The sequence below is a fragment of the Martes martes genome, assembly GCF_963455335.1.
Source record: "Martes martes genome assembly, chromosome: X".
NCBI lineage: Eukaryota > Metazoa > Chordata > Mammalia > Carnivora > Mustelidae > Martes > Martes martes.
Window position 1 is genome coordinate 78,074,965 of NC_137897.1, and position 19,186 is coordinate 78,094,150.

Here is a 19,186-nt window from a genome sequence, read left to right on the forward strand (position 1 = left end):
TGTGTGGCACTGGCGAGGGGCGGGGTGGTTCGGAAAATGGGCAGCAGCCATTGAGTGGAAACTACCCGAATGGGGTGACTGGTGGGACCAGGACAAGTCAGGCATCCAGGAATACCTTCCAAAATTCCCCTTTGTATTAGCTTTCTAAGCACTTTTCTTGTCTTCCTCCTTCACTTCCACCCAAAATTCCTGCTAAAATTGGGCTAGGACGTGAGGGTGAGACACAAGTCATAATTACAAGTGTCACTGCACATACTGTTTTCTGGAATATGCTGTGTTCTTTCCCCCATTTCTGTAGTACAAGGGAGTGTGAACACCTAGTAGTTAATTCTCATAATTGGAGAAAGTAGTAATGGGAAGGGTGTCATATGAAGAGTTGTTATCCAGAACTGTGAAACAGAGGGCCTAAATTAAATGTGAATATTTTATCAATAGGTCCCTAAATGTTAGAAGATAATATGGATACTCTTATTTTTGGTGTTGGTCAGTTCACCAAGCACTCAGTTGCTGCCATTATTTCCTGAATGTTTTACCTTTGTGTCTGTCCATAGACTTGCTTGAAGGCCGCTCATTTCTGTAAGGAAGGAGAGAGGAGGAGACTGGTTCAGATCTCTGGAGGTTTCTGTGAAGGTGGGTAAATCAGGGGAGCACTTTAGAGTAAGATCATGGCAAGTGTCTTTGATCCACGTGGGTCTGGGACCTCCTCCACCTCTCCTGTTTGCTGCCAGATTTACACACTGCCACAGCATCCCTTGTCCATTTCTTGCAGGAGATACTAGGAATTTTGGAGTAGTTGTGAATTGGCTCTGAAGGGAAGTAGAAGACCTGAGAGCAGGGACAAGGAGATAGGAAACAGACAAATGGAACTGTTATGGTAAGAGATACTTGCATCAGAGGTCAATGTGCTCTCTTACATATCTAGCAGTCAGGCTCCATTTCCTCCTTTATTTTTACTTACTCCTAGGATATCCTCCAAGTTGCTTTAGGATTTGACAACACTGGAATCAAGGGAAGGAGGGGGAAATCAGACCACATCCATATAGGTTGGTATGAGAGTAGGTACAACTTTGGGTGGGGAAGTGGAAATCAACACTGGCCTAAGAGCTATTAGGGTACTTTGGGGGCTCCTAAACCTCTCCCATTGCTAACACTTACCAGTTTCATACCTGTTTTGTATCAGGCAACGTAACATGGCAAACTCTGGGGTAAAACATGGGTGAAATGAGGATGACAGAAGACTTTCTAACTAGTCCCAACTGTCCCACTGAACATTCAAAGTCCAGTCTCTGTGTGAATCTCTGCATAGAACAACACAATTAGAAGAGATTCAAAGCCCATGTCATTCTCTTTCCGTAGATCCACCTCCAGTGGCAGCTCTGGTGGTGTTGGAATTGCTGCTGATCACAACCCTCAACAGGTCTGCACCCAGCCGGGAACATCCATCATCCCCCAGCTTGGTTGTGCCTCTTCTGCACTTTGTCTGTGATATTGACTGAGGCTAGGCTTCAGAAGGAGGTTGATTGACTGATGGATTAGTGATTGATTCTAACATTTGTTTCCAACTACACCACCTGAATCACTGAAAGATCAGAGTGTGAAAATACAGAACTGTGAGAGATCTGTGGTAGAGGCTGAGACTGGGGTAGGATTACTTAACTAGGCCTCTTCTGTAACTTGTACCATGACTGGAGCTGAGATTGAACCTGCTGCCCAGGCAAAGCCTGAAAAGAAGGCTGGAGAAGAGGTTGGGGATAGGGCTGAAAGAGAGAATGAAATCCCATTGGTGGTCAGACCCAAGGTTAGGACCCAGGCACAGGTAATTCCTGGGATAAGGCCTAAATCTGATGCCATGGTATTAGGTGGTGCAAGGCCCAAAGCTGAACCCATGGGAGTAGGTACAATGCATTCGAAGACCGAGGCCAAGGCAATCCCTGGGTCAAGGCCCTTAGATAAAGCCCATTCTTGGTCCCAAACTGAATTTGATAGTAAAGCAATGTTGAAGACAGGGGGAGTGTCCCAGACCAATACCATAGCCTGGCCACTGGTCAGTACTGAGTCTGGGTCAGCTGCTAAATCTAAGACGTTATCTGTGGATAGGGAGCTGATCAGTGTGGATACTGAGTCCTTTTCTGGCACCAAGGTCAAGTACCAATCAGGAAATCAGCCTTTGTTTGGGTCAGAGGAGAAGACCAATGTTGGGTCCTGGTGGTGCCCCAGGCCTACATCCAAACAAGAGATCTCTCAGAAGTATGATTTCAGTTGGGCAGACAGATTCTCTATGAGTTCCTGGTTCTGGAGTGGAGAAGAGGTCAGTACAAAGTTTCATCCTAGAGAAAGGGTAAAGGCCAGTGCCAGATCCAGGCACATAGCTAAAGAAGAGGCCATGTTTAGGCCCACTATCAATCAGGAGTACTATATCTTGTCTAGTTCTGGCTCTGAGGATGAATCTTTTAAGACATCCTGGCTCTGGGCCAGAGAAAAGACTAATACCTGGTCCAGGCCCAAGGAAGAAATCAATAACAGGTCCAGGTTTAGGTCCAAGAAAATCTCTGAGTCCAGTTCTGGATCTGAATGTGAAGACAATGTGAAGTCCTGGTTCTGGGCTAGGGAGGAAGCCAAATCCAGGTCCAAACCCAGAATCAGGAAAGGGGCCAATGTCAGGGCAAGGCACAGGGCCAAGCAAGAAGCTTCCATTGATTTTGTTTCTGGATCTATAGATGTAGTCAAAAAAGAGTCCTGGTTCTGGCCTAGAGAAAAGAGTGATAATTTGTCAAAGCCCAAGTCCAAGAAAGAGGCCAGGACCAGAATAACGGCAAAGGAAAAGGTGAAAACTAAGGCCAGAGCCAGGGCCAAGGAAGAAGCCAGGCCTGAGGAGGAGTTCCTCCTTGGGAACTGGTTCTGGGCTACAGAAGAGTCCAGTGTAGTTGGTGGGTCCAGTGTCAAGTACAGTTCTCAAGGGGAGGATGAGTCAATTGTTGGCAGTTGGTTCTGGACTGAAGAAGAAGCCAGTATGAGGACTGATGCCAGCAGCAAATCCAGACCAAGGGCTGAGGAAGAGTCTGCTGGTAATTCCATGCTTGGTTCTGAGGAAAAGATCAGTATGGAAGCTGGGGCTGAGGCTACCTTCAAATCTGTGGTAGCATATGATAAAGGAAAGGTCATTGCTGGTTCCTGCTTCTGGGCAAGTGAAGAAATCAACCTAGAGGCTGAGGAAGAGACCATTTTTGGGCCCTGGTTTTGGGTCAGTGATGAGACCAGTGTAGAAGCTGATGTTAGAGCCAGCTGTGCATCCAGGCCAAGGTCTGAGGAAGAAGTGGTCATTGGTCCCTGGTTCTGGGATAGAAAAGAGGTCGATACAGAGGCTGAGTTTGGAGAAGATGCCAGTCCAGAAGATGAAGAAGAGACAATATTCGGGGAGTGGTTTTGGGCTGGAAACCAGGCCCAGATAGATTCTGGGGTTAAAGTCAGCTGTGACACCATGCCAGGAGCTGAGGAGGAGCCCACTATTGGGTCATGGTTCTGGGATGGAGTAGAAGCTTATGTGGGAACTGAGGTCAGCAACAAGTCTAGTCTGAAGGACAAGGAAGAGGTTATTCTGTCATCTTCGTTTGGGACCACAGAAGAGGTCAGTATGCAGTATGGAGCTGGTGCCAGATGTAAATTTATGGCAGGGGCTGAAGAGATGAATAATGAGTCTTGCTTCTGGGATGAAGATGATCCCTGCATGTATACTGCCAATGGAGGCAGCTGGAAGTTAAGGCCAGAGGAGGAACAGGACACTGTTGATTCATCATTCTGGCCCAGAAAATACACAAGCCCAGAGATCGTTATAGGGCCCTGGTTATGGGCTACAGAAGAGGTCACTATAGATGATGGGACTGGAGAAGAGGCCAAGGCACTAATGGAGGAGGAGACCATGATCACATCCTGGTTCTGGAAAGGAGATAAAACCAGTAGAGAGGCTACAGACAGAAAAGAATCCAGGCCAGATGCTGAGGAGGAGGACATTATTGATTCTTGGTTCTGGGCTGGGGAAGAGGACAGGCTCAAGACAGCAGCTGGGGCTAGAGAAAAGGACAGGCTGGCAGCTGAGGAGGAAGCTATTGTTGGGTCCTGGTTCTGGGCCAGGGAAGAGATCATTAGGAAGGAGACTGGCTTTTGCAACAATTCCAGTCCAGAGGCCGAAGAGGAAGAAGCCACTGTTGAGTCTTGGTTCTGGGCTGAAGAAGAGGCCAATTTGGAGGCAGGAGCCAGTTTTGAGTCCATGCCAATGACTGAGGAAGAGGAAATCATTGTTGGGTCCTGGTTTTGGGCTGAAGAAGAAGACAGTACAGAGGTTGGGCCTCAGGCAGTAGAAGAGAGCAGGTCAAACACTGAAGAAGAAATCATTTTTGGATCCTGGTTCTGTGCTGCAAAGGAAGTCAGTGCAGAAGCAGAGAAATGCTGTGCATCTCAGCCAGAGGATGATGAGGAGGTAATTGTTGAGTCCTCGTTCTGGTCTGAAGAGAAGGACATTAATGAGACTGGAACTGTTGTTACCTGTGAGTCCAGGCCAGAAAACAAGGAAGGGACAGTTGTTGGGTCTTGGTTTGGAGCTAAAGATGAGGCGAATAACAGGACTGGGTATGGGACCAAATATGAGACCAGGACAGCAGCTGAGGAGGATGAAGCCATAGTGGGGTCCTGGTTCTGGGCAGGAGATGAGTCCCATTTTGAATCAAATCCTAGGCCTGTGTTCAGGGCCATTCGCAGGTCTGAGTGTTCATTTGAGCAGGAGCCGGATACCTCGCGCAGGCCCCAGAGCTGGGAAGAGGTCACCATTCAATTCGAGCCTGGTCCATGGGGTAGGATTGGCTTCCCATCTCCAATCCCCTTTAGATTTCCAAAAGAGGCGGCATGTCTGTTCTCTGAAATGTTTGGAGAAAAGCCCAAGCACATGGAACTTAACACAGAAGGGAAAGAGCAGGAATCTTTGCTTCAGCCTGATCAGCCTGAACCTGAGTTCCCATTTCAGTATGATCCATCCTACAGGTCAGTCAGGGAAATTCGGGAGCATCTTAGAACCCAAGAGAGTGCGGAGCCTGAGAGTTGGTCCTGCAGCTGCATACAATGTGAGCTCAAAATTGGTTCTGAAGAGTTTGAAGAACTCCTTTTATTAATGGACAAAATCCGAGATCCTTTTATTCATGAAATATCTAAAATCGCAATGGGTATGAGAAGTGCTTCTCAATTTACCCGAGATTTCATTCGGGATTCAGGTGTTGTCTCACTTATTGAAACCCTGCTCAATTATCCTTCCTCCCGAGTTAGGACAAGTTTTTTGGAAAATATGATTCGCTTGGCTCCACCTTATCCAAATCTAAATATGATTCAGACATATGTGTGTCAGGTGTGTGAAGAAACCCTTGCTTACAGCTTAGATTCCCCTGAACAGCTATCTGGAATAAGGATGGTTAGACATCTCACTATAACTACTGACTACCACACACTAGTTGCCAAGTATATGTCTGGATTTCTCTCCTTGTTAGCTATGGGCAATACCAAAACAAGGTTTCATGTTCTGAAAATGCTAATGAATTTGTCTGAAAATCCTGTCATGACAAAAGAACTACTCAGTGCTGAAGCAGTGTCAGAATTTATGAGCCTCTTTAACAGGAAAGAGACGAATGACAATATTCAAGTTCTAGCAATGTTTGAGAATATTGGTAACAATATCAAAAAGGAGTCAGTGTTGTTCACTGATGATGATTTCAGTCTTGAGCCACTTATTTCTGCATTCCGTGAAGTTGAGGAATTTGCTAAGGAACTGCAAAGCAAAACAGATGGTCAAAAGGACCCTGAGGCAGACCAAGAAAATTAGTATGATTAATCACTTGCCTTTGCCCTTGTGTTCCTAAGTTAACAATTCCTTGAATAATGTTTTGATTTACATAGTTGGTTCTGTGTTGTAATGTACATCTTTGTTGCCAACACTGACTTTGCCCAACTCTGTATGAGCTGAATCATTATTCTAATGCCAAATGAATATTAGAACTGAAAGCACATTTGTTGATATTTTCATTTTTGTCCAGATTGTGACACTTAGTATTTAAGCCAAAGTGAACTGAGCCATCAAAAGTAAGCCAGTTACCCTTACGATTGTTCTAGTGTATTGAAGTCTATTTGAGTATTATTTGTGTTTTCAATAAAGTTGTGTTAAAGTTGTCAGAAGTCACCCTTCTTGAAGTTAAAATATAGATGCAACTATAACACAGGAACACACATAAGTAAATAATGCATAAATAATATGTTCCTTGAAAAAGCTTTTTCTAATAACTTGAAATGCAGAGGTTACCATGGGCTGCTACTCAGCATGTCTCAGAGAAAAAGGACCCAATTAAGTTGGGCTCTAGAACGTTTGAAAAAGACTGGGTGGTATGAAGAAAAGCATGGATTTGAGAAAGATGTTTCCATGGGGATGAGTTATCCAGTCAGCCTTGGTGGTTAAAGGATATAGAGGATGAGGCAAGTTTTGAAGAGCTGAGAAGTTGCGTTTTGCAGCTCAAAGTATGGGGGTTTCTTTGATACTGCCTAAAAATTAAAAGAATAAGAGGAAAGTAGGCAATAACTGAGTCAGGAAAACCATTTTTTCAGGGTGGTGCCCATGGAAAACGTTACAGTAATACCATACAGCCACTAAAAGTGATGTAAGATTTTTAAATTGAATTAAGAAAAGCTCTGATGCTTTATTTGGTGAAATAAGCAAGATTGGTATGCAAGGAAACTATAACTCCATTTTAAAAGTAAATGTATGTGAGTGGACCAAGTTTATGCAAGCTTATATTTGATGATGGGGAAAAATCTGTAATAACATAAAACATATCAAAGGAATAAATAATTCTAAGAGACTACAATTAAAAAAAAAACACAAAACTGGCTTGCCAAATAAAAATACGTAAGTTAAAGGAAATAAACGTTAAAATTGCCAGAGCTCCTGAATCATACCACAGGCTTTTCACATTCAAAAAGGTAATATATATTCAGACAGGAGTAAAAGTCAGGCATACAGTTGTTTTGGATGGAGGGTAGAGGATGAAGGTGAGTGCAGGTTAAGGGGAAATATACAAAGTTTTTTTTTTTTTTTTTTTTTCAGGAAGATAACCAGACATGCTGACCCTGTTATTTTTTTGCTTGTCTAAGAATGCAAAGTGTTTTGGTTTTTTCTTACCCAACTCTGGTCTTCAAGGTTTATGGAAGCAGGGCAAAGTGGCAGTTTTGCTTGCCTTCAGAAACCACAAGCATTAACAGGGATGGTCCTGGTAGTGGACATTGGAGTTTAAATGCTTGTTTTGCTTATCAATATTTTTCAAGGTCGATTGTTGTGTGTGTGTGTGTGTTAATATGTTGCCCGAGTATCATACAGAATAATAAAAATCAGTTCGTCTCCAAACTCCTCACCAAATATTCCTCACCAGCCCTGTGCTCCTAACAGAGCAGGGCCAGGTCTAGTGCTAGGGCTGGAAGCTCTGACTCCAAATCCAGCCTTCCCAGCTATCTTCACCAGGGACCGAAGCTTCAGATTCTTCTAGCAAGCATCTTCACTTCAAGGGCAGAAGATTCTGCCTTCTGTGCTGCAGGGCTGCAGCAGGCAAGCTGACTGCATGGTCACATGAGGCTGGTAGTGGCTCACGTGACCAGGCTCTCTCCTGGGCAAACACAGAGGTGTGCAGCACAGAAAAGGGGCAGGAAGGACATACACTTGACAAATGAGACACTGCCGTGGGAAGAGTGGTAATGCCTTGTGGAGGGTGGGTGGGTGTCTCTGCATGCTGAGCTAACCTGGAAAGGAATTTCTTGGGCCATCAGGATTACAGCATTTGTTGGTAGAGGGCAGAGCCCATCGGTCTATTGCCAGCGTCTTAGCCGGGGTCAGTCTTTTTCCTGAGATCTCAAGAGGCAGGAAGTGATCCTGAGGGAGGCAGACGTGGAGAGAAGCAGCGATTGCTGTTGGAGGAAGTGGGTGTGAGGCCAGGAAATGGCATCTGTGGGAGGTGGTGGCTGAGACCAGGTGTGGGTGCAGGGAGTGCCCCCGACCCCCCTCTCTGCTCTCTCCTGCCTTTTGAACATCCCTGCCCCACTCCCAGCCTCCCTGCCCAGCTCTGTGTGACACTGTTTCTATTTGTGGGGTGGGAGGTGGATGCACGGAGTAAGTTGGCTTCAGGGGTGCCCAGAGAGAAGAAACAGTGAAGTGACGATTTCTGCATACCAGTGGCATTTTTCTGAAAAGGCCGGAATGGGAACTGATAGGGTATGTGACCTACATTACCACTCCCTTTGTTCACCTAGTTGGCACTCTTTGTTTTCTGTCTTTCAAAAGGTGGGGATGGCTAAGCTCAATACTGGGGGAGAATTGGAGTGGGGGATGAGGGGTGGACAAGACTGACTGACTCCAAGGCTCCAGCTGCTTGGAGACACAAGTGAGGAATTAAGCTCAATCTCGCCAGCTCTGTGAGAGGCAACACACTTAAGAGGAAGGACCCTAGATGCTTTGGGCCCTTCACATAGGATTTCTCATTGGTATTACAGCAAGCTTCTCAACTCCCAAGAGGATCCCTGGATCTCATCTCAGGCAGCAGCATTCTGGGTGTCTGCCCTGGATATGAGGTTCTGAAAGGGCCTAGTCCCATTGTACCCCCCCCCACACACAAACATAGCTCCCTCCCATATAAGGATACAAGGGTCACTGCTCTACCTGCCGTATTTGAGGTCCTTTCCTTTTCAGTCTTGAACCTTAAAGGAAGGTCTTTCTAGGAACCACCTACAGAAAATGGTTTATGGATGATCTCACAGGTTACCCTCTGGGGACCTTTCCTTGTTTTAATTTTCTGGCCAAAGCTTTAGACTTCATGATTTACGGTGATCCATTGTGGCACTGCCTTATTTGTGTTGATCCCTTTGGGTCAGAGCCCACTGTGAAATAGCCACAGGATATCAACCTCTTTTTTTTAAATTTTTTTATTTTATTTTAATAAACATATAATGTATTTTTATCCCCAGGGGTACAGGTCTGTGAATCGCCAGGTTTACACATTTCATAGCACTCATCATAGCACATACCCTCCCCAATGTCCATTTCCCCACCACCCTCTCCCGTCCCCCCTCCCCCCAGCAACCCTCAGTCTGTTTTTTGAGATTGAGTCTTTTATGGTTTGTCTCCCTCCCAATCCCATCTTTTCATTTTTTCTTTTCCTACCTCCCCCCAAACCCCCCGCATTGCATCTCCACTTCCTCATATCAAAGAGATCATATGATAGTTGTCTTTCTCCGATTGACTTATTTTGCTAAGCATGATGCCCTCTAGTTCCATCCACGTCGTCGCAAATGGCAAGATTTCATGTCTTTTGATGGCTGCATAGTATTCCATTGTGTATATGTACCACATCTTCTTTATCCATTCGTCTGTTGATGGACATATAGGTTCTTTCCACAGTTTGGCTATTGTGGACATTGCTGCTATAAACATTCGGGTGCACGTGCCCCTTTGGAGCACCACGTTTGTATCTTTAGGATATATACCCAGGAGTGCAATTGCTGGGTCATAGGGTAGCTCTATTTTCAGTTTTTTGAGGAACCTCCACACTGTTTTCCAGAGTGGTTGCACCAGCTTGCATTCCCACCAGCAGTGTAGGAGGGTTCCCCTCTCTCCCCATCCTCGCCAGCATCTGTCATTTCTTGACTTGTTAATTTTAGCCATTCTGACTGGTGTGAGGTGGTATCTCATTGTGCTTTTGATTTGTATTTCCCTGATGCCGAGTGATGTGGAGCACTTTTTCATGTGTCTGTTGGCCATCTGGATGTCTTCTTTGCAGAAATGTCTGTTCATGTCCTCTGCCCATTTCTTGGTTGGATTATTTGTTCTTTGGGTATTGAGTTTGATAAGCTCTTTATAGATTTTGGATACTAGCCCTTTATCTGATATGTCATTTGCAAATATCTTCTCCCATTCTGTCAGTTGTCTTTTGGTTTTGCTAACTGTTTCCTTTGCTGTGCAAAAGCTTTTGATCTTGATGAAATCCCAATAGTTCATATTTGCCCTTGCTTCTGTTGCCTTTGGCGATGTTCCTAGGTAGAAGTTGCTGCGGTTGAGGTCAAAGAGGTTGCTGCCTGCATTCTCCTCAAGGATTTTGATAGATTCCTTTCTCACATTGAGGTCCTTCATCCATTTTGAGTCCATTTTCGTGTGTGGTGTAAGGAAATAGTCCAATTTCATTTTTCTGCATGTGGCTGTCCAATTTTCCCAGCACCATTTGTTGAAGAGGCTGTCTTTTTCCCATTGGACATTCTTTCCTGCTTTGTCGAAGATTAGTTGACCATAGAGTTGAGGGTCTATTTCTGGGTTCTCTATTCTGTTCCATTGGTCTATATGTCTGTTTTTGTGCCAGTACCATACTGTCTTGATGATGACAGCTTTGTAATAGAGCTTGAAGTCTGGAATTGTGATGCCACCGACTTTCGCTTTCTTTTTAATATTCCTTTGGCTATTCGAGGTCTTTTCTGGTTCCATAAAATTTTAGGATTATTTGTTCCATTTCCTTTAAAAAAATGGATGGGATTTTGATAGGGATTGCATTAAATGTGTAGATTGCTTTAGGTAGAACAGACATTTTCACAATATTTGTTCTTCCAATCCATGAGCATGGAATATTTTTCCATTGCTTTGTGTCTTCCTCAATTTCTTTAAAGAGTACTTTATAGTTTTCTGAGTATAGATTCTTTGCCTCTTTGGTTAGATTTATTCCTAGGTATCATATGGTTTTGGGTGCGATTGTAAATGGGACTGACTCCTCAATATCTCTTTCTTCTGTCTTGTTAGTGTAAAGCAATGCGACTGATTTCTGTGCATTGACTTTATATCCTGACACTTTACTGAATTCCTGTACAAGTTCTAGCAGTTTTGGAGTGGAGCCTTTTGGGTTTTCCACATATAGTATCATATCATCTGCAAAGAGTGATAGTTTGACTTCTTCTTTGCCAATTTGGATGCCTTTAATTTCTTTTTGTTGTCTGATTGCTGAGGCTAGGACTTCTAGTACTATGTTGAACAGCAGTGGTGATAACAGACATCCCTGCCGTGTTCCTGACCTTAGCGGAAAAGCTTTCAGTTTTTCTCCATTGAGAATGATATTTGCGGTGGGTTTTTCATAGATGGCTTTGATAATATTGAGGTATGTGCCCTCTATCCCTACACTTTGAAGAGTTTTAATCAGGAAAGGATGCTGCACTTTGTCAACTGCTTCTTCAGCATCTATTGAGAGTATCGTATGGTTCTTACTCTTTCTTTTATTAATGTATTGTATCACATTGATGGATTTGCGGATGTTGAACCAACCTTGCAGCCCTGGAATAAATCCCACTTGGTCGTGGTGAATAATCCTTTTCATGTACTGTTGGATCCTATTGGCCAGTATTTTGGTGATAATTTTTGCATCTGTGTTCATCAAGGATATTGGTCTGTAATTCTCTTTTTTGGTGGGATCCTTGTCTGGTGTTGGGATCAAGGTGATGCTGGCCTCATAGAATGAGTTTGGAAGTTTTCCTTCCATTTCTATTTTTTGGAACAGTTTCAGGAGAATAGGAATTAATTCTTCTTTAAATGTTTGGTAGAATTCCCCTGGGAAGCCGTCTGGTCCTGGACTTTTATTTGTTTGGAGATTTTTGATGACTGTTTCAATCTCCTTTCTGGTTATGGGTCTGTTCAGGTTTTCTGTTTCTTCCTGGTTCAGTTGTGGTAGTTTATATGTCTCTAGAAATGTATCCATTTCTTCCAGGTTGTGAAATTTGTTGGCGTAGAGTTGCTCGTAGTATGTTCTTATAATTGTTTGTATTTCTTTGGTGTCGGTTGTGATCTCTCCTCTTTCATTCATGATTTTATTTATTTGTGTCCTTTCTCTTTTCTTTTTGATAACTCTGGCCAGGGGTTTGTCAATCTTATTAATTCTTTCAAAGAACCAGCTCCTAGTTTTGTTGCTTTGTTCTATTGTTTTTTTTTAGTTTCTATTTCATTGATTTCTGCTCTGATCTTTATGATTTCTCTTCTCCTGCTGGGTTTAGGCTTTCTTTGTTGTTCTCTCTCCAGCTCCTTTAGGTGTAGGGTTAGATTGTGTATTTGAGACCTTTCTTGTTTCTTGAGAAAGGCTTGCACCGCTATATATTTTCCTCTCAGGACTGCCTTTGTTGTGTCCCACAGATTTTGAACCATTGTGTTTTCATTATCATTTGTTTCCATGATTTTTTTTCAATTCTTCTTTAATTTCCTGGTTGACCCATTCATTTTTTAGAAGGATGCTGTTTAGTCTCCATGTATTTGCGTTCTTTCCAAATTTCCTCTTGTGATTGAGTTCTAGCTTCAGAGCATTGTGGTCTGTAAATATGCAGGGAATGATCCCAAACTTTTGTTACTGGTTGAGTCCTGATTTATGACCCAGGATGTGGTCTATTCTGGAGAATGTTCCATGTGCACTAGAGAAGAATGTATATTCTGTTGCTTTGGGATGGAATGTTCTGAATATATCTGTGATGTCTATCCGGTCCAGTGTGTCATTTAAGGCCTTTATTTCCTTGTTGATCTTTTGCTTAGATGATCTGTCCATTTCAGTGAGGGGAGTGTTAAAGTCCCCTGCTATTATTGTATTACTGTTGATGTATTTCTTTGATTTTGTTATTAATTGGTTTATATAGTTGGCTGCTCCCATGTTAGGGGCATAGATATTTAAGATTGTTAGGTCTTCTTGTTGGACAGACCCTTTGAGTGTGATATAGTGTCCTTCCTCATCTCTTATTATAGTCTTTGGCTTAAAATCTAATTGATCTGATATAAGGATTGCCACCCCAGCTTTCTTCTGATGTCCATTAGCATGGTACATTGTTTTCCACCCCCTCACTTTAAATCTGGAGGTGTCTTCGGGTCTAAAATGAGTTTCTTATAGGCAGCATATTGATGGGTTTTGTTTTTTTTTATCCATTCTGATACCCTGTGTCTTTTGATTGGGGCATTTAGCCCATTAACATTCAGGGTAACTATTGAGAGATATGAATTTAGTGCCGTTGTATTGCCTGTAGGGTGACTGTTACTGTATATTGTCTCTGTTTCTTTTTGATCTACTACTTTTAGTGTCTCTCTTTGCTTAGAGGACCCCTTTCAGTATTTCCTGTAGAGCTGGTTTGGTGTTTGCAAATTCTTTCAGCTTTTGTTTGTCCTGGAAGCTCTTTATCTCTCCTTCTATTTTCAATGATAGCCTAGCTGGATATAGTATTCTTGGCTGCATGTTTTTCTCATTTAGTGCTCTGAATATATCATGCCGGTTCTTTCTGGCCTGCCAGGTCTCTGTGGATAGGTCCGCTGCCAGTCTAATGTTTTTACCCTTGTATGTTACAGACTTCTTTTCCCGGGCTGCTTTCAGGATTTTCTCTTTGTCGCTAAGACTTGTAAATTTTACTCTCAGGTGACGAGGCGTGGACGTATTTTTATTGATTTTGAGGGGCGTTCTTAGCATCTCCTGGATTTTGATGTTTGTTCCCTTTGCCATATTAGGGAAATTCTCTCCAATAATTGTCTCCAATATACCTTCTGCTCCCCTCTCTCTTTCTTCTTCTTCTGGAATCCCAATTATTCTAATGTTGTGTCATCTTATGGTGTCGCTTATCTCTCGAATTCTCTCCTCGTGGTCCAGTATTTGTTTGTCTCTCTTTTGCTCAGCTTCTTTATTCTCTGTCATTTGGTCTTCTATGTCACTAATTCTTTCTTCTGCCTCATTTATCCTAGCAGTGAGAGCTTCCATTTTTGATTGCACCTCATTAATAGCTTTTTTGATTTCAACTTGGTTAGATTTTAGTTCTTTTATTTCTCCAGAAAGGGCTTTTATGTCTCCGGAGAGGGTTTCTCTAATATCTTCTATGCCTTTTTCGAGCCCGGCTAGAACCTTGAGAATTGTCATTCTGAACTCTAGATCTGTCATGTTACCAATGTCCGTATTGATTAGGTCTCCAGCCTTCAGTACGGTCTCTTGTTCTTTTTTTTGAGGTGAGTTTTTCCTCCTTGTCATTTTGTCCAGATAAGATTTGCTTTCTCCTGCTGTGGAATTCCGCCGTTCTTGGTGAGTGAAGTTGGTTTTGGATGGGTTTCTTGTTGATCTTCTGGGGGGAGGGGCCTGTTGTAGTGATTCTCAAGTGTCTTTGCTGCAGGCGGAATTGCACTGCCCTTGCCAGGGGCCAGGCTAAGTAATTCACTTGGGTTTGCTTTCGGGAGCTTTTGTTCCCTTAGCGCTTTCCGTAGAGTTCTGGGGTACGGGAATGAAGATGGCGGCCTCCCAATCTCTCGGCCTGGAGGAGCTGAGAGCTTGGGGTTCCGCTCCTCAGTGCGCCCTCAGAGAAAAGCGCCCAACCGCCCCGCCTCCCTGGCCTGCGGTTGCGCCTTGAGGAAAGCAGTCAATTGATGGAACCTGGAGAAAAGCGCCCAGACGCTTCTGTCTCCGTGGCCTCCGGCCACGCTCCAAGCCCACCCAGCCTGCGACCGGCACAAGGTAACCCCAGGCTGAGAGCTCACTCCTCGGCTTTGTAGCTGTAGCCGGCTTCCCCGCTCTAATACCTGCAAGCTCTGCGGCACTCAGACACCAGCGGTCCTTCTGTTACCCCGTGGGACCTGGGGTTATGCTGACCCCGCCTGGGTTTCCCCCCAGTTTAGCCTCTGGAGCGATGTCTCCCAGTGGAGCCGACTTTTAAAAGTCCCGGTTTTGTGCTCTGTTGCTCCGCTGCTTCCCGGGAGCTGGCCCCTCCCCCCGTGGTCTGTCTTCCCATCGCTTTGGATTCACTTCTCCGCAGGTCCTACCTTTCAGAAAGTGATCAATTTCCCGTTGGATTTGTAGGTGTTCACAATGGTTAGATAAGCTATCTAGCTGAACTCCTGCTACCCGGTGTTGTCTCAGCCTGCTACTTCTCCGCCATCTTGACCCCCAAACCCTCAACCTCTTTTTTTTTTAAGGAAAATATAGTTAGGAAAATAAATTTTACTAATCCCTCTAATCTATTTGCATAGTTTACAGACTTGAAGCCAGTTGATACATAGATACCTTTCTCATTTTTTACAGCTGAATAACACTCCCTTGTGTCACTACTGTAATTTGTTCAGTCACACTATATATGGATATTTATTTCCAATATTTTGCTGTTATAATTTACACTGGACAGATAACCTCATACAAATATATTTTTGTATGGTTAGAGGTCTGTTTTCAGGGTAGATTCCTAGAAATGGGGATAGTGGATCCTAGAAGTAGGGATGGATGATATGCATGTGCAGTGTAGTTTTATTAGGTATTCTCAAATATCCCTCTAAAGGGGTATTACACATTTGAACACCCACCAGTAATGTAGGAGAGTTCCTGTTTCACTACAACCTTGTCCTTTTGATATTTCTAGACTATCTAGTGATGTCACCTCTCTCATTCCTAATGTTAGTAATTGGGTCTTCCCTTTTGTCTTCTTTATCCTTCTGACTAATAAATTACTAGTAATAAATTACTAATTACTAATTAATTGGTACATTTATTAATTACTAATAAATTACTAATAATAAAATCCCACCAAGGGCCAGCCGTGCAAGCAGACCTTTATAAGGCTTGCAAATTCAGGTCTGTCATGTTAACTCTTCTACACATTTGGTAAATGGTGTTGGAATAATTATATAGGCATTTGGGAAAACAATGTTAGACCTTGATACACATAAGGAAATTCCAGCAAAACTAGGTATCTTAAAATTGTTTTTGGTATCTTAAATATTTTAAAAGGAATGGGTGAGTGAAGAGAAAGAAACACTCATTTATCTAGAATGATTTTGGCTTGTGTTTTGTAGAGGAAAATGGACAGGGATTCTTTCCACATAATACCAGTATCATTTATTAAATAATCTGCCTCTACTCCAACAATTCCTAATGTCTCTTTTGTAGTGTATGGAATTGGTTTTGTATGTTTCTGAGGTAAATGCTCTCTGGTGTTAGAAATATACAGGATTGCTTATTGCAGCTTATAATAAGCATTGTGGGTTATCTGGAATGTTATATCCATTATTGACATCTGTGATCAGACTACTCCAGTTAATTTTTATCATTTTACCTTATCTTTAATATAATAGCATTATATTGATTGGGGCTGAGAGGTACTGAAATTCTCATATAACTCCTTTGAAACTCTTGGAATTTCAAAATGGAAAATGTTTTGGCCAGATCAAAGAATATGTCTCTGTGTTGCCAAAGACAGCTTGTTGGCTTTCATGAAGGCTTTCATGATGGTGCTCATTACCTAGATGACTTTTTTCTAATTTCTTTTCAGCGTAACAGTATTCATTGTTTTTGCACCACACCCAGTGCTCCATGCGATATACCTAGATGACTTTTTAAAGAATCCACAATATCTCTACCTCAACCATACCAGCTCAGAAGTTTAATTTCCTCATACAAAAAAATAGCATCCATTTATATATGGTGAGCTCATAGTTAATAAAACCACAAGGCTTATATAGAATCCAGAGTGTCAGTTTACTAATTTGTACAGGGTAATAGCAACATCAAAGGAAAGGAAATAATATTATCCATTGGATTCTCTTACTATGTACACCTATAGAAAATTAAAATCAAAATCAGAAGGTCAATTAAATTTAATTTAAAAGTAAATACTTTTCATATATATTTAACTGTGTGAAAGTTTGTTTTAAGGTTGGAAGGTAAGATTACTTTTATTTTAAATTTTAACTTAAATTTTATTATTTAAATTTAATTCATTAAATTTATTAATAATTATTAATTATGATTATTAATATTTAAAAGATGATTTATGAATTCTAAATTTATAAATTATGAAATTATATTATAAATTATAAAATTATTTATAATTATTTAAAATAATAATTTAATAAATTTAATTTGAATTTTAAATTAATTTATTTTATTTTTCAAAATTTCTCCTCCTTCATTGAGATATAATTGACAAAAACATTGTGCAAGTTTAAGGTGAACAATGTGATTATTCAATATACAAATATATTGTGAAATGATTAACACAAATAGGTTAGTTGACATCCATCACCTCCTATAGTTATCGTGTGTGCACGTGCGCGCGCACGCAAACTTCAATTTACGATACAGTTAACTCCAGTCATCAGGCTGTACGTTAGATACCCAGGACTGACTCATCTTATAACTGCAAGTTATTAACTCTTTGAACTCCATCTCCCCATTTCTCACACCTACCTGGCAACTACCTATTTTGTTTCTATGTGGTGCTCGATTCGGCAGCACATATATTTTGTTTCTATGAGTTTGACTTTTTTTTAGATTCCATACATAAGTGAGAACATATAGTATTTGTCTTTCTCTGATTTATTTCACTTAGCATAACGCCCTCAAGTTCCAGCTATGTTGTCTCAAATGGCAGGATTTTCTTTTGTCTCATGGCTGAATAATATTCCATTTTAAAAGTATTACATTTTATTTATTTATTTATCCATCAGTGCATAATTAGGTAGTTTCTATGTCTTGGCTCTTATGAAAAATACAGCAAAGGAACATGGGGGTGCAGATATCTTTTTGAGATAGTGATTTCCTTTCCTTAGAAAATATACCCAGAAGTTGGATTTTGGAGTCCTATGGTAGTTCTATTTTTAATTTTTTGAAAAGCATCTACACAGTTTTCCACAGTGACTGTTCCAATTTACATTCCCACCAACAGTGCAGAAGAGTTTCTTTTCTTCACATTCTTGGCAACAGGTGTTATCTCTTGCTTTTTGACAATAGCCATTCTAACAGGTGTGAGGTGAGAGCTCATTGTGGTTTTGATTTGCATTTCCCTGATGATTAGTGGTGTTGAGCATCTTTTCAAGCACCTGTTAGCCATTTGTATATCTTCTGAAGAAAATAGTCTATTCAGGTCCTTTGCCCATTTTAAAATCAGATGATGATGATGATTACTATTCAGTTGTATGATTTTCTTATGTATTTTTTTATATTAACCCCCTTTCAGATATTTGGTTTACCAATATTATCTCCCATTCTGTAGGTTGCTGTTTCATTTTGTTGATCATTTATTTTGCTGTGCAGAAGCTTTTTAGTTTGATGTAGTCCTACTTGTCTATTTTTGCTTTTGTTCCTTCTGACTTCAGCATCATATTAAAAAAAAAGTTGCTAAGACCAGTGCCAAGGAGCTTTTTTCCCTTTGTTTTCTTCTAGGAGGAAGTATCAGGTATGACATTTAAGTCTTTAATCCATTTTGAGTCAATTTTTGTGAATGGTGTAAGATAGGGGTCAACCTTCATTTGTTTGCATGTGAATATCCAGTTTTCCCAGCAGTTTATTGAAGGCAATGTCTTTTCTCCACTGAGTATTCTTGGCACTCTTGTCAACTGTTAGTTTACCATATATTTGTGAGATTATTTCTGGGCTCTCAGTTCTGTTCCATTTTTCTATTTGTATGATTTTATGATAATACCTTAGTGTTTTGAGTATATATCTTTGTAATAAAGTTTGAAATCAGGAAGTGTGATGTCTCCAGCTTTGTTCTTCTTTCTCAAGATGGCTTTGGCTATGTGAAGTCGTCTGTGGTTTCACACAAATTTTAGGATATTTTCCTATTTCTGTTAAAATTCCAATGGAATTTTGATAGGGATTACATTTAATCTATAGATTACTTTGGGTAGTGTTGACATTTTAACAATACTAATTATTCTGATCAATGAACAGAACATTTTTCTATTTGTTTCTTCAATTTCTCTTATCAATGTTTTCTAGTATTTGGTGTACAGAGCTTTCACCTGCTAAAATTTATCCCTAAGTATTTTATTGTTATTAATGCTATTGTAATTTGGGATTGTTTTCTTTATTTATTTTTCAGATACTTTTTTGTTAGTATATAGAGTCACAACTGGGGTCACCTGGGTGGCTCAGTCAGTTAAGCATCTGCCTTTCAGCTCAGGTCATGATCCCAGGGTCCCAGAATCAAGTCCCACATCAGACTCCTTGCTCAGCGGGAAGCCTGCTTCTCCCTCTCCCTTTGTCTCTTGCCTCTCTTCCAGGCTTGTGCTCTCTCTCTCTCTCTCTCTTAAATAAATAAATAAAATGTTTAAGAAAAGAAGCACAACGAATTTTTTCAGTGTTGATTGTAT

At 41.4% G+C, this 19,186-nt stretch overlaps 1 protein-coding gene across 1 annotated transcript; it reads left to right on the plus strand.

Moving 5' to 3' along the window:
* Window positions 1-557: 557 nt before the first annotated feature.
* Window positions 558-6,889, plus strand: GPRASP1 (G protein-coupled receptor associated sorting protein 1). Its single transcript, XM_080795005.1, has one exon. The coding sequence runs from the start codon at window positions 1,682-1,684 to the stop codon at window positions 5,858-5,860; it is 4,179 nt and encodes a 1,392-aa protein (XP_080651131.1). The 5' UTR covers window positions 558-1,681; the 3' UTR covers window positions 5,861-6,889.
* Window positions 6,890-19,186: the final 12,297 nt, after the last annotated feature.

Excerpts from the sequence above, each read along its gene's own strand:
- GPRASP1 (XM_080795005.1), top strand. The coding sequence starts at position 1,682 with ATGACTGGAGCTGAGATTGAACCTGCTGCCCAGGCAAAGCCTGAAAAG.